Source organism: Lacerta agilis, chromosome 14 (genome assembly GCF_009819535.1).
Source record: "Lacerta agilis isolate rLacAgi1 chromosome 14, rLacAgi1.pri, whole genome shotgun sequence".
NCBI lineage: Eukaryota > Metazoa > Chordata > Lepidosauria > Squamata > Lacertidae > Lacerta > Lacerta agilis.
In genome coordinates this window covers 6,323,394-6,339,170 of record NC_046325.1, presented here as the reverse complement: position 1 = coordinate 6,339,170, position 15,777 = coordinate 6,323,394, and the positions used below count along the sequence as shown (strand labels likewise).

At 51.4% G+C, this 15,777-nt stretch overlaps 2 protein-coding genes across 2 annotated transcripts; one reads left to right on the top strand and one right to left on the bottom strand.

The window, feature by feature from the left end:
- Window positions 1–300: 300 nt before the first annotated feature.
- PSMB5 (proteasome 20S subunit beta 5) lies at window positions 301–5,566 on the bottom strand. The gene is made up of 3 exons (XM_033169767.1): window positions 5,281–5,566; window positions 3,725–4,031; window positions 301–777 (listed from the first exon to the last, which is right to left on the bottom strand). The coding sequence occupies exons 1-3, from the start codon at window positions 5,527–5,529 to the stop codon at window positions 479–481; spliced, it is 855 nt and encodes a 284-aa protein (XP_033025658.1). The 5' UTR covers window positions 5,530–5,566; the 3' UTR covers window positions 301–478.
- A 1,362-nt stretch (window positions 5,567–6,928) lies between these two features.
- Window positions 6,929–11,718, top strand: PSMB11 (proteasome subunit beta 11). Its single transcript, XM_033170306.1, has 2 exons — window positions 6,929–7,084; window positions 10,846–11,718. Exons 1-2 carry the CDS (start codon window positions 6,929–6,931, stop codon window positions 11,629–11,631), a joined length of 942 nt encoding a protein of 313 aa, XP_033026197.1. The 3' UTR covers window positions 11,632–11,718.
- Window positions 11,719–15,777: the final 4,059 nt, after the last annotated feature.

The window sequence follows — 15,777 nt, the reverse complement described above, 5'->3', positions numbered from 1 at the left end:
TTATTTAACAATCGTTTGACTTCCTCCCTCCCTTGGTATCGGGCAGACACGTATGCTTCTGTGCCTGTGGGAACAGCCGACCTTCTGCTTTCTTGCCTAGGAACAATGAATTTCAAGAGACATTTATCTCCCACCTCCTGTGCCCAATCACTAACGCCCACAGAGGCAGCCAGCATGTTTGCCCCTCCAAGGCATCCCTCCGTTGGCAGGAATCCAAAGCCAACAACACACCTCTGACGGGACTGGAGTAGCCAAGATTTCCCTTGCCCACTCTCGTTTTTCAAGTGAAGACAAAAAGCAGTTTGGACAGCAGAAGTTTAATTCTGAACAAGGAAAAAATAAACCAAATACTACATGAAACATGGGTTACAAGCATGAGACATCTTTCCAGACATCTGTGAGTCCCGCCCTTCCTCCAGCCAACAACCCTTAAGAGACCCCAAATCAGCACCCCAGCTTTCTTCCAAAGTCCATCATCTCAAGCTACTGTTTCTGTGGCTTTATCATTATATAATTCATGCAATTTGAACACGTCATCGCTGGAGACACGGATCCAGCCATCCTGGCGTACGTGGTAGAGGTTGACTGTGCCCCCTGAGTAGGCATCGCGGTATGTAGCCTGGTAGATGGCGCGACGGGCCAGATCGTAGGCTTCTTCGACGGTGAGATCGTTAGAGTAGCCACGGTCCATCACTCCGTAGGCGTAGACAGAACCGGAGCCCACCGAGAAAACTTTGCCCGAGATGCGGTTCCCTTCACTGTCCACGTAATAAAGGCCTGAAAGGCAGGGCGGGGAAGTTTGTTACTGGAGCTATTCACAAAATCATTACAATTATCATATCGGCACCAAAGTTTGCCTTGCACACCCTACTCACCTCTCCCCCACAAAAATGATCTCAATTTCTATACCATGATGTATAGCACCGTGTTTTTAAACAGGTTGATGGAAGGGAGCATACAGTCCTCTGAGTTTCTTCCAGCAACCCTCTCCAAGTTTCAACACCCAAGCGCTACAGTTCCTGATGCTGCTACACGTGTCCCAACATGGGGCTACGCAACACCCAAAGGAAATGTGGCAACTGGAATGCTAGGGGGGGGGCAGTACGTTTATTGGGAGGAGCTATAGCTATGCATTTTGTACCAAGCTCAAGGATAAACTTGGCCACAGCTCCAGGCATCTTCTGCCCTATGTTCCCTGCTCTAATCAGCCTTTCTGGACCGTTGACAAAACCCAAAAGGATTAATCCTTCAAGACAAGTTTCCTAGCCTGACGGAACAAGCTGCACAGATAACTTCACGATGAAAACACTGGGGTTTCCCTTTCTATAAAAAGAGCTGCAACACACAGCTATGTGGTCCTGTATCCTACACCAGAAATAGGGAACCTGTAACCCTCAAAAAGTTGCTGGTCTCCAACTCCCATCAGCTCCAGCCAGCATGGCCTATGGTCAGGGATGGTGGAAGATGCAGTCCAACATCTGGAGGGGAAAGGTGGTCCTGGGGAGAATTTGGTTTTAAGTGCTTAGGTGGGGTACAGAATCCTTTGGGGAATGTCAAATGAAGAGGTATGTTAGGACATCCTGAAATTGTAGGCACTGATTTAGAAAGAAGTGGGCGGGGGGGGTTGCACTGAGAGCACAGCCTTGGTGATGGAAAAGGTAGAATATGGTGTAGAATATGGAACAAGATCCTCATGCCTAAGTCAGAGGAATAAAGGAAAACAGAAAGGTTTATATCCTAGTTCTTTGCATACTTGGATGCAAAGTATCACTGATTTCAGGGGAACCAAGACTGCAGCTTCTCTCAGCCCCAACCATATATAGACATATTGGGTATTCCACATGGAAAGACAGGATGTAACATATGAGAAAGGGATTTATCAAAGGGACTACTAGTCTGTGCAAACATTCAGGAAATTAAAAATGTGCAGAGCCCATGTAAATTCTTTTGATTTTTTCTCAGGAGAGCAGCCAACCTGGCCCAACGGTCTGCTATGCCAATATTAAAAGTAGGCAAAACCATTTTAAATAGGATCACCACATTGTGATTCTACGCTAGTGCAACCAAGTGCTTCCAGAGGAAGACCTTTATGGGCAACAAGTACTGGGCACCAACAATCTATGTGGGGATTGTGGGAATCTTCCTGCTGACAATTAATTGCAAGCCCAGTCAACTTAGTACAGTACATACATCCTTCCCCTGGTATCCTCCATAGATTTTGGACCACTGCTTCCATCAGTCCCAGACAGTACAGCTGTGGACTAAAATATCTGGAGGGAACCAGGTAAAGGAACCAATGTGCATGGCACAGCAATTAGCTGCACCAGAGCAACCATGGTTATACCAATCACACTCTACCTGGAGATACCACCTCCCTAGTTAGCATATTCAACCTGGAGGTACAATCGCCCTTGCTTCTAAACACATTTTTACACAACCAGACACAAGCTTCTAGCAGCAGCTCTGCAGAAGTTAAATAGGTCTGGGTCTGATCAGTACCTGAATGGGAGACCCCTTGTGAGCCCTACATGCATCATCTTAAGTTTTGAGATGGGAGAAAGCAGGATATAAAATATATTTAATTGGTAAACTATAATAACCTCACCACTAGCAAGTTGCGTTGTAAAAGTACAGCAGTGTTGGGGGGAAGCAAGTTGCAGCTACGACTACAAGTGAGACATTGGCCCTAACCGCTTTATATATTTTAAGCAGCATCATACCATTTTAAACAGTCATGGCGTTCCCCAAAGAATCCTGGGAAATGCAGTTTGTTAAGGGTGCTGACTGTTGTTAGGGTGCTCCTATTCCCCTCACAGAGCTACAACTCTCAAGACTTCCCAGAAAAGAGGGATTGACTGTTCTGGGAACTCTGGCGCTGTGAGGGGAATATAAGCCTCATAACTCTCAGCTGTTCCCAGGATTCTTTGGGAGAAGCCATGGCTGTTTAATGAATGAAATACTGCTTTCAATGAATGATGCAAATAGGGCGATTATCAGTCACTTCTCCAGTAATTTATCCAGTTATCTGCCAGATATTTTAATCCAGCTAGCAGGGCAGTTTCTTTCCTATGTTACTGGTTCCACCTCCTTACAGAATTGAACACTTACCTATAAAAGAGTATTAATGTGCTGTAGTTTCCCAAGGAAGTAGAAACAAACAAAAGTGAGCTAGAGAAAGCAGGAGCCAAAGTATCACTTGGGATGCACAGCAGAATTCAGAATCGGTGCATATTCTTTTCCCAGTGTCAAAATGCAATGTCGGAAAACCCAACCCAGCAGCATGTGAGGTGGGGGTACAGCCTTAATTAGTCCTAAACCAATGTAGCTATAAAGGTTGGGGAGTCTCAGAAGGTTGTTTTAAGTGAAAAAAGCAGGAACAGGAAGACACCGGACCCCAGAAAGATAATCTTAACCATCATTAATTTTTTTTATCCTGCCCTTTCTCCCAAAGGAGCCCAGGGTGCCAGATAAAAATATATATGTGCATTCGGGAACATCACACAATGGATTTATCACCACCTGTATAGCACTTCCCACAGCAAATGCCAATGTAAATACAGACAAGGATTGTGGAGTCACCAGAACATAGGGGTGGGTACAGGCATGATCAAGGGAAATAGCGCAAAGGCTAAATCTGGCTAGAATTTACTAAGACAGGGGAGTGGAGAGGACATTTAAATCTCATGAAATCCCCCCCCCCCAAATAAAAATGTGGTGTCCTCACCTGGCCCTCGCTTGTCCCAGCCACAGATCATGGTACCCATAGAGAGCCCCATTCCCTTGTACTGATACACCATGTTGGCCAACAGCTTTGAGGCAGCAGCCACCGATATCTGCTCCTTGTTGCGGAGTTCATAGATACGACACTGCCGTGCCAGCAGCCGCTCCCAGAAGCTGCAATCGGCTGCACCACCAGCCATGGTGCCCAGCAGGTAAGGGTTAATCTCGATGACCTTCTTGACTGTCTGAGAAGCAATGTAGACACCTGCTGTTGCCCGGGAATCCACGGCCACTATCACACCATGCTGAAACTGGAGGATCAAGGAATCAGAGGTCAAGATCATGTTGAACAAACCACAAAGGATACACACAACCTGAATGAATGGCAATCCAAAGTGTGCCCACCCTACTTGAAGGCACCAATGCAAGAAGGTTCCTCACACCCTATTACATGGTCCAGGTGATAAAGAGGCAACATTCATCTGCCAATCCAGTATGGGATTTGCCAAAGCAGCCTACCTCTATCTCAACCTGACTCACCAGTGTTTGTGAGGCCAGTATCCCTCTCCCTCAAAAGTGCCCACAAGACATCAAAAGCCCATTAATTTTATTCCGGAAAACTCAGGTGATAATCTCAAAGTGACTTTTGATCATGTAAGACAATGCCACCCATTGCCCACCTTCTCAGGTCTCCCGTTTCCTGAAGCCTTTCCTTGGACTTCCTTCCAGTGAATCCCTCTCTACAAAGTGCACCCTCCACTTCCCAATTTTCTATGCCCCCAACTGAACCAACCTATTCTCCCAAATTATCCCAATGTGGACTCCAGTATCCCTCGCACATATCTGAACATCCGGTTCAGGCTTCTTATTCGCCACCCCCAACTAACTACAGCCACCACCAGCCAGATATATTTCTTGTCATCCCTACTCCCAGGACAGCTTATATATTTTAAGTCATTAATATTCCGTACCACTTGTTCTGTAAACCACCTTGTGATCCTCAGATGAAGGGCGGTATATCAATTTAATTAAATAAATATCAAAATTATTTATTAAATTTGTATACCACCCTTCATCCACAGATCTCATGGTGACTCACAATCATAAAAACACAGTATCAAAACACAAATAACGTAATAAAAACAGGAACGAAAAAGCCCAGAACCAACTCACAACAAGCACCCACCACCCTGTGAGGCTGACAGATGGTGACTGGCCTAAGGTCACCCAGGGGGGCTTCATGGCTGAGTGGGGATTCGAACCCTGGTCTCCCGGGTCCTAGTCCGACACTGTAAACGCTGCACTTTGCCTTCCACGTGCAAATAATAAAAACAGCGAAGAACAGCTTTGAGCAAACAAACAAACAAACTAGATACAGGTTTCAAACCCATGGTTTGTAATCCAATGCTGGCCGTACTCAAGAGAGGACCAAACTTATTCGTCTCAATGAGTCTTCTCCAAGTAGGGCTAGCTCCCAAAAGCGATGCATCCAACCCCCCCCCCCACCACTCGCACCCAAAGCCCCCAAGAGGGTGTGTCCTCCCACTCCCCGCCGCCCACCTTGAAGGCCAGGGTGGTGGTCCCATGCAGCAGCTCGATCTTGGCATCCCCCGCGGCGGTGCCTTGGTCCAGGCCGGGATAAGGGGCCGCCAGAAGCAGGGGCAGCCCCGAGGCCTGGGCCTCCGCCCCATGGCCGCCTCCACCGCAGGTGCCGAGCGCGGGGAGTCTGAACTCGTTGCCGGCCCCGAAACCGAAGAACCCGGCCCTGTTCACGGGCAGCTGCGGCTCCAGCAGGCTGGCCAGCGCCATCTTGGATAAGGGCTAGTCACCGTGACTCAGGGCCTACAACCTATATAGGCTCCGGGCGCCATGTTTGGTGTGGGCAGAGCTCGCGGGAGCCGCACGCATATAAGCAAGCTGCGGACGCCATCTTGGTGCGGTCTCGTTCTCACTTCACGCCGCGTGCGAGAGGTTGGCTTCGCCATTTTTAGTGAGGGGGCAGCTCCGTTGCCTGAGGCTTGCTGGCACGAATAAAAGGCCGGGCGCCATCTTAGGTGAGGGCAACTAGACCTGAAAAACCGGTTGCCCCGGCGAAAGCGAATAGGCCTCCAGTCCATGGAAAGGAAACGCGTCAGTCACCATCTTCATTTCCTGGGGCGGGTGGGGGGTGAGGGATGTCGTTTGGGGATGGGAAAGGACGAGTGCTTTTATCCCTTTACATTCTGAGTAACCAGCGAAGTTAGGGGTTGGACTAGATGACCCACAGGATCCCTTCCAACTCTACAATTCTAGGATTCTAGGACAAGGATGAAGCAAAGTAAAGGAAACGAGTTTTCCTTGTATGGTGCAAGATGTGCAAAGTGCTAGTTTCTTTTCCTGTGGAACTCGCCGCCACATGTTGGCATGGAGGGCAACAACAAATACTGGGCTAAAACAAGTAAGCAAGATAGCCCCTCATTCGTGATTGGACAGTAGTAGCTGGGGAATCCAGAAGCAGAATTCAAGTACCCTGAAGTGTCTGATCTTTGCAAGTGTGAAAAATAGGGTTTAAAGACTCATGTTCAATTATGCCACTCTTCTTCTGAACTGTTATTATTAAATTTATTTTCAGCTTTTCACCATCTAGGTCCCAAAGCAGCTTATAACAATAAAATGACAAAAACAAACAGAATGTAAAGCATAAATTTAACCTCATAAATTTTAAATAATAAAAACAACCCTAAAGCATCAGAAAATGTAAAACTTCAAAGACGCAGTCATGTTGCAAAGGCCTCCTGAAATAAAACAATTTTAACCAGGCACCTGAAACTCAGCAGGGATGGTGACAAACTAACATCTAGTGTAGGAATAGCCTACGTGGTGCCCTCTGGACTACAACTTCAGTCAACCCCAGCCAGCATGGTCAGTGTGTCTGGAGGTCCTGGGCTGCCCAGTCAACAAGACCCACAAATGCAGTCGGCAAAGTTATTCAGGGCTTTATACACTAATTCAATAACTTTGATAGGAAGCCGGTACAAGTCTTTTAACACTGGTGTCATATGTCGACGATAGGCAGCTCCCATCACCATACAGAGCCACAGTACCCTGCACTGGTGGAAGCTTTGACTGGAGAGGTCAGGGAGCAGCCGGTATCCCCACATCTTTGGTATCAGCCTCTTCACCTTCTCCTTGGCACCATCGGGGTAGGGTGGGGGGGAAAGCCTCCAAGATGGAGCGTGTGCATTTACACACGGGCTTCCTAGAGATGGCACTGCTCTCCAGCGAGCCTGAGCGCCGTGCCATTGCACAGCACTTGAAGGATCCTGATGCATGGAGACAGGAGTCCCTTCTACCATCCATTGTGCCCCAGCAGCAGCTGCCTGACGTTAGCGGGGGCAGCTGGCTAGGCCTTTTTGCTTCAGGTGGTGGAAAGGGAAAACTCCAAGCCTGCATCCGTGGTCCCTGGCAGCTGCCTGTTAAAGCCCAGAGGAATGCAAGAAAAGCCAGCTGAACCGAGCTAAAGGCCCGCCTAGTTCAGTACCCTCTTCTCACAGTGGCCAACCAGATGCCCAAATGGGAAACCCACAAGCGGGGCCTGCGTACAACAGCTCTCTCTGCTCCTGTTGTTTCCAACAGCTGGTATTCAGAAGCATTGCTGCCTCCAGCCGTGAAGGTAGAGCATAGCCATGAGGCCTAGTAGCCATCGATGACCCTTCCCCCCCCCCCAGAATTTGTCTGATCCTCTTTTAAAGCCACGTTGGTGGTCATCATGGATTCCTGTGGCAGCGGGTCCCATAGTTCAACTCTGCATTGCATGGAGAAGTTATTCCTTTTACCTCTCCTGAACCTTCCAACATTCAGCTGTCCATGAGTCCTAGAGTTACGACAGAGGGATAAAAACTGTTCTCTGTCCACATTCTCCATGGCAGACATCATTTTATAAACTTAACTGTGACTTGAAATTACCAGACACACCCACCCACCCCGTGCCAAGTTCGGAATGCATTCACACTTACCTTTTCTGCTGCAGTGTTAAGTTCTCCGGATTGTGCTTCTCTGATAGTTCAAGTGATAAATGCTCTGCTTCCTGTTAATGCAGCGTAAGCCCTAAACATCTTCTGAAAAGGATCTTCTGTTTCCCATTAACATGGGTGTCTCCCACCCTACTCTTTTCTGCTGGAAATGCCTGTTTGCTTTGTACACCTTTAACGGCGCTGAAGCCAACTGTTTTGGTCTCGGAGGACAAAAGCCAAACCGCCTGCACTCCCTCTTTCAGCACCAGTTTCTCTAAGACGTTTTGCATTCAGGGGGTCTCTGGTTCGGTCCCCAATGGCGTCTCCAGTTAGGGCTGCCCAAAATCCTGCCAGTCAGTGCAGGCAATACTGAGTTAGGCAGACCAACTGTCTGAATTAGCATAAGGCAGCATCCTGCAGTTGCTACCCATAGCAGGATCATCCAGAGGTCTTGACTATCACTGAGCTAAGTGTGCCACCACCACCCCAGGAAAGGTGAAGGCACTTCTGGAGAGAAAGCAGAGAGAAGCCATGAGTGCAAGGCCTGGTGACAGAGTGCACAGGATCGCCCCATCACCTTGTAACTGAATCACAACCAGGACTGCCCTTTGAGGGTCTTCTACACACACACACACACACACACAAACACACACACCTCCAATTCCCTCTTGGCTCCCACATTCCCCCACTCACTTCCCCCAGCCCCCCAAGCGCTAGGTAGATGCTGCTGGGGGACTCGGCATCACGTTTCGGTGGAGCATGCGGAAGGACGCATTTGAGGGTGACAGATGCTGACAGGGCAGCGTCTCTTTTAGGTCAGGGCGGGAGGGAAGGGAGAGGTAACCCTCTCGGTGCTGGGGACCAGTTTGGCTCAGGGTCCCACTCTCGCTAGGCCAAGGTGTCTGGGCTGCACAAAGGGCTACCTAATCGAAGCCGAGTTGGTCGGTGCCCGTTTTGCGCTGATGGGCCATCCTTGCCAATAACTGGTGGAGCTGAGAAAACGAAGCAATATTTATTATGAGCTAAATTGCAAGCAGCAAAAGCATATTTGATGTGTCTGGTTGTATAATTCCAGCTGCCAGTTTGCTCTCTCAGAGACTGTCCTAGAGCAGCTTCCCAGGAGCCAAACACAAAAGCAGATTGCGGCCTCTGCCAAGAAAGGACCCCATCGCTTTTGCCTTTGACGTGGCACTGGGGACGCGGCAAGGGTGAAACGTGCTTTATTGGTCTGACTGGGCTTCCACTCCGCCCCCGTCCCAAACGCTCGGGGGAGCAACAATACCTTCACTCGATTGTGATGGCTCTGGGTGTAGTGAGGTTTTGTTGTTGTGGTTGCTTTACAAAAAGAGGAACCTCGATGCCAAAGTAAAGGGGAAGTTCTCCTTGTGAAGAAAGGAGACAGTCCCAGTTTGAAGTCCCCACATCTCCAGGTAGGCCTGGGAGAGACTCCATGCCTGAAACCCAGTGTGTGATGGATTAGTGTGTCAGACTAGGCGCTGGGAGACCAGAACCCAACGCCCTGCTTGACCATGAAGCTCACTGGGTTACCTTGGGCCAGCCACTGCCTCATTGCCTAACTACCTCCCAAGGCTGGCTCAATAAATGTTGCCGCTTGAGGCAGAACAGAAAACGGCACACACCAACACACCACCTGAAGCAACTGGACATGGCCTGGGGAAGCTCTGGTATGCTGAGGGGGGTGGGAGAGAAGGGAGGCTAGAGAGGAGCAGGTGGTGGCCCTGCTCTTTGCAGGAGGCGGAGAACAGCACACTCCTTGGGGGCCTGGATCTGCCACCCCTCTCAGCATACATGTCGTTGCAGGGATTGAATGTGGAGGGGGGGGCAACCATGCACACCACCTCAAGCTCCTTGGAGAAGATGGGTTGTCAGTGCAAGAAATAAGAGTAAATAAAATACACCCAACCAGCGTAGGCTTATCCTGGGCTAGATGGCCAAATAGTCTGACTCATGTCTCGGGCAGCTTCTTCGGTCTCTCTGGGGGCCCAAGAGACGGGAGATGGAACAACCCTGGGACAGAAGGGGTCACTCACTAACTTGTTATCTATGCTCTAGCAACCTCTAGGTTAGATCGCTGCAATGCATGACACATAGGGCTGCCTCTGAAGAAGGTTCAGAAACTTCAGCTGGTGCAAAATTCAGCGGCTAGGATGCTCACCAGAGCAAGATGGTTTGAGCGTACAATGCCAATCCTGGCCCAACAGCACTGGCTGCTAAATGCCAATTAGTTTCTAGGCCCAATACAAAGTGTTGGTTTTGACCGATAAAATATTAAATGGCTCAGGACCTCAAGGACCGCAATATCTCAAGGACCAGCTCTCTCCATATGAACCTACCCGGGATCTGAGATCACCAAGGCACTTCACCATGTGCATTCTCCACGAGAGGTCCAGAGGGTGACAACACACGAACGGGCCTTTTCTGTGTTGGCTCCCCATTTATGGTATGCTCTCCCCAAGGAAGCTTACCTAGCACCTTCATTATACACCTTTAGCTGGCAGGCGAAAATGTTCCTCTTCATCCAGGCCTTGGGCTGATTAACATTGTAAGTCCTTATAAATGTCTTTGTGGGGTTATGGGTTTGTTCTTGCTCTTGTTACATATATTTGTGTTTTCATTTTGTACGTTTATGTTGTGAACTGCCCCAAGATCTTCGGAGGAAGAGCAGTATACAAATTTAACAAATACAGTAAATGAAGAAGGCGCACCACGGGGGTGTGAATGAGACCCAGCTTTTCTTGCTGTATCATTCACCGCTCGCCGTTTCAACCCCATTATGAAGTACTCGCACATCGGTTTCTCAGGCTGCAGTCCTAGACACAGGCTTGGGAGTGTGCCAAACTGAATACAATAGAATCCACTGCTCATAAAGGATGCTTCTCCCACCTGCCTTGAGACTAAAATAAAAAAGGAAATTAATGTAAAAAAACAGGCCAGGACCTGTCACCTAGCAGAAGCTTCCTGAAGCTTTTCGTCACCCTCCTTTCCCCCCACCGTTAAACATGCAACTTTACCTGACCCATCTCACCTTGTCTCCAGCCCCGCCTCAATCCTTTATCTGATCCTTCCCGGAATCTAGGCCCCCTCCCTCCTTTTATAAGCTCTCTTCTCCCAGTGTTTCCAGAACCCTTCCCAAATGGCTCTCCAGAACGTCCTGGGCATGGACCTTCCGCCGAAGGCCCCCAGCTGGCCTCTGCCACCCCCAAGCGGGAGTGTGGCGCCCCTGCCGTTTCCGCTGTCCCACGGCACCACCACGCTGGCCTTCCGCTGCAGCCACGGGGTGGTGGTGGCAGCGGACACCCGCGCTTCGAGCGGGAGCCTCGTGTCTGACCCGTCCGCCCGCAAGGTCATGACCCTCCACCGCCACCTCCTGGCGACCACGTCCGGGACATCGGCCGACTGCGCCTCCTGGTTGCGCCTGCTGCGGTGCTCTCTGCGCCTGAGGCAGCTCCACGGCGGGCGCCAGGTCAGCGTGGCAGGGGCCGCCAAGCTGCTGGCTTTCCTCTTGCGGGGCTGCCGCCACAAGGACTTGTGCGTGGCCACCGTGCTGTGCGGCTGGGACGATGGCGGGCCTGCTCTGCGCTACGTCTACAGCGATGGCACGTGCCTCCAAGGAGACCTGTTCGCAGTGGGCTCCGGGTCTCCCTACGCCTACGGGGTGATGGACGGCTCGTACCGCTTCGACCTGCCACGCGACGAGGCTTTCATGCTGGCCCGGCAGGCTGTGGCTCACGCCGCCCACCGAGACGCCTACTCCGGGGGGAACGTGGACCTCTACCACGTGCGGCCAAGCGGCTGGGTGTGCATCTCCCGGGAAGATCTCGGCCAGGTCTATCGGGGCTTGGGGCCACTGGGCGATGGCGATGGCGACACTAAAGAAAGGCATCGTGGAATCGACTAGATACCAGCCTAAAATGGGACGGGTCTGGCGGTTTCAGCAAGAAGCAGCCATAACCCAGATTCAGAAACCATTCATTTCAGCAAAGCAGTGCAGAGAAAGCAAAGCACAGGTTGCAAAATAGGGAGGGGGAAGGCCCCCCGAGTGGACTAAATTGATTTAGAAAAAAAAAAACCCACCCCAAAGCTGCAAAGACGGCAGCTTGGACCATTGCAAACCCAACATAGGGACAACCTTGTAGCAAGATGCTTAGCGCAGAGAGAAACCAATCGCCTGTTTCCACAAACGGCAAATCAGAACCCCAAATAATTCACAAATATGGTGAAAAGCAATCAGCGTGGCTTATTAAAAAAAACAGCTTGATTTAGCATAGGGCCAATTATGGAGCAGATGGTAGCGCAGCGTACATTAGATGTGGGGTGGCGGGGGGAGCCTTGGGCCAGTGTAAACCAGTATGGAACTGACTCTGCTGGTTCTGATGTATGGAACTGATCTGTGGAGGCCGAAATGACGCCCAGGATCCCTTTGGACCAGGCAGGATGGCGGCAAGGAACCCTCCTAGGCCTGGACTCATGTTTGTGCAACTGGGTCGAAATAACCTGCGAGTATCCTTGGATGGACCAAACATGTTCACCCTTCTTCCTTGGGAGGAAAAACCAGACGCAGCCGGAACCAAGGGGGACCGAGCCACGGCTGCTCCATTGTTTGAGAAAATAAATGGGGGGCGTCTGCTGGCCGGCGCCTTTCATCGCATCATCTCCTCCTCCATCCGCCGCGCTGCGGAACGTGTCCCGGCGACGGTGACAGATAGGCGCTGTTATCTCTGCCGTCTCGCCGCCGCCGCCTCGTATCTTGCTGCCATCTCCCCGCTTCAATGTCCTTCTGCCCGGCCCGCGTCGCCGCCCGTCATCTCATTACACTCCCCCCCGCCGCCGCCGCCCTCCTCCACGGCATTGTCTGCCGACGCCGCCGGGAGCGCAGCCTCCTTCTTTCCTTATCGCGCCTCTCCATCTCCCCGGCGCGGCTGCTGCTGCTGGGGGGGGAAACAGCTCCGCGGAGGGAGGAGGAGGACGGCGATCGAACCTTCGGCAGCAACGCGCCGCGGGCCGGATCGCGGCCCCCGGGTCCCTAAAGCGCCCCCTAGTGGCTGCCCCCCAAAAAACCAGCCGCCTAACCACAGCTCCTTGCTAGGCCTGGCGCGCTTCCCGGCTGCGTTCTGGGGACGCCGCGCCATTGTGCGCCCTTATCTTAATTGGCATCTCCCGGCCGCGGATGCGACGCTGGCGGAAGGCCCGCTTCCGCGCCCCTCCCCGCTCCTCCGGCGAGGCCTGCCTCGCCCTGTCGCTCCCGATCCGTCTGCCTCCTGCCGATGCTCCACCTTCCCCTTCTCTTCTCCATCTGCCCCTTTCTCCTTCTATCCATCATGCGTGCCCCACGTCCCCTCCTTCTCTGCGCTCCCCTGCAGTCTCCCGTCCCTCCCCGGCTGCGCCTGCCCCCTTTTCTTCCTGGGCCCATGGCTCCATTCTTCTTCTTCTTCTGCCACCTCTTTCCATCTTCTCCAGCCCGCCCTCCGATTCTTTCCATCCCTCTTTCATTATTTCTGCCTTCCGTCTTTCCCCACTCCCCATCTTGCGTTGGCTCCTATTTCCCCCCCACACACACACACACCCTCCTCTCCTCCCCACGTGGCCCTCTGTGGGGTGGGGTGGGAGGGTGCCCGGGCCTGTCCATCAGCGCTTTTGCGCCACGGGGTGTCAGTCCATTAGCAGGCGCCGCGGGGGAGGGGGGCGCCAATTATCAGCACTTTAGCTGTTTCACGCCTGGGTGGAGGCTGCACCTTGAGGCGCAGAAGAGAGCGAAGGAATGAAAAAGTGGCTGGGAAGGAGTGCAGATGGAAAGGGAGAGGCAAGGAGGGAGGCAGAGAGACAGTGTGCTTGGGGGGGCACACTGAGAGGGGAAAGCGAAGGGGGAATAAATGTCTGGGGAGAAGGGTGTTAGGGGCGAGGCGGCAGCGGAGCGAAGGAGTGTGAAAGTGATGCGAAAGGAATGCAGAAAGGGAGCGGAGGAGGCCAGTGAATTAATGGAGGGAGCGAAGGGAATATGGAGGTGAGAGAGGAGTGCAGAGAAAGACGGGCGGAACGGGAATGAGGAAAGAACGGCATAGGAATGGGAAAAGAGGAGGGAGAAACGAGGCAGTGAAGAAGGGACTTTTGGTGAATTGTGGAGGAGGGATGTGGAGAGCCCTGAGGAGAAGGCCAAGGAAAGCAGGAATTGGCTGAGGAATGCAGAACGAAGGAATTAGAAAGGAAGTTCTGGAGATAACCAATACCATGCCAGTGAGCAAAGGCAGATAAAGAATTTTATTTTATTTTATTTTAGGTTTTATACCCCGCCTTTCACACAAAGAGCTCTCCACGCAATCCTCACGACAACCCTGCAAAGTAGGTTAGGCTGAGAGATAGCCCACCCACCCCAAGGTGGGGATTTGAACCCTGGACTCCCAGGTCCTGGTCTTAACACCCTAGCCCGCTACATTGCAGTGGCTGTTTTGTAGCCGAGAGAGCCAGCTCTGGCCTCAAAGCTCAGGCAGACTTGGAACGGATGGCCGGCCGAGAAGGGAGAACACTGGGAACCAGCCTTCGTTTTATTAAAATATTCATATACACCGCCCACTCGTAAAATATCGAGGCGGTGTACAGCAGCGTGTGTACCAGACACAACAGAAGGTAGAATGCCACTAAAAAATGCCGTGAAGAATTAATCGTAAAAGTTGCTTGGCTCAATGCAAGGAAGGGTGGGGAGGAGGAAGGGAATGTGCCTTGTTAAGTAATGAAAAGGGACGGTGGGCCAAGTGTGGAGATCAAGACGGAGGAGATGAATGGAGGAACAAGAGGGTGATCAAAGGAATGATGGGGGGAAAGGGGGATTGCAGATGCATACAGACAAGGGGAGAGGAAGCGAAGGAACGAGAAAGCAGGAAAAGGAGTCAGTCAGCCGTGTGGATGTGGCCAGGGATGAACTGGAGGAGGAAGAGGAGCATGTCTGTTTGCACTTGAGCTCTGCACTCCCCTTGGAAAGTAATTAATATTCTTGTAGTGCTGGGCACAGAGGGGGCAGGCCCGCCCTCCTCATTTGCATATAAATTAAATCCTTGCACAAAGACACAGCAGCCAGAAAAGCAATCACAGCCCCAGCTCCCTCCAGCCCAGGGGTACCACTACTACCCTCCAGGCCTTCTGCCCCAGACAAGCCCAGAAGTGCCCAGGGTGGCGCTTCTCCTTGCACCAAATCACAGGAGCAGAATCCCACCCCGAGAGCCTCCTTGGACTGACATGAAATCTCCATGCTGGGATGAAAACCCAGGAGCTGCCCACTTTTCCAACCAGCTCTTCAGTGGCGCTCCAAACCCAGGAGATGTATCCCCCTCTCCTCTAAACCAGTCGGGTATCACACCTTGCTTCCCCCCCTGCTGCCATATTGTGAGTGTGTGGGGAGCCAGGCATCTCTTACACATTCATCATTACTCGTCTTTGTATCATAGGGATGGCCAACTTTAACTGAACCCTAGTTGCCTTACCAACGTTCGTCATATTTAAAAAAGTAAAAACCAGGACACCCTGAAATTGGGTTGTTGAGCTTTTTTAAGGAAACCTCCAAAATTGTTGAGCGCCACCTTTCGGAAATCCCCCCCCACCTGGACGTCAATTCTGCCTTTGAAATCCTAGTACTGTAATGACCAGGAAAATTCAGGTGTATGGCTGCCCTAACCTACAGCAAAGAGAAACGTCTTTTTAAGTTGTAAGAAATAAAGAGATTTCCCCGCAACATAATGTCATTTGTCTCTGGGTGTTTTGTTAGCTTGCTTGTATTTAGCATGTAATTCCCCCCCTCCCCCCGAGTGCGAATCCTTATTGATAGATGGGACGCGGGTGGCGCTGTGGTCTAAACCACAGAGCCTAGGGCTTGCCAATCGGAAGGTCGGTGGTCCGAATCCCTGCGACGGGGTGAGCTCCCGTTGTTTGGTCCCAGCTCCTGCCAACCTAGCAGTTCGAAAGCACATCAAAGTGCAAGTAGATAAATAGGGAACGCTCCGGTGGGAAGGTAAATGGCGTTTCTGTGCGCTGCTCTGGTTCACCAGAAGTGGCTTAG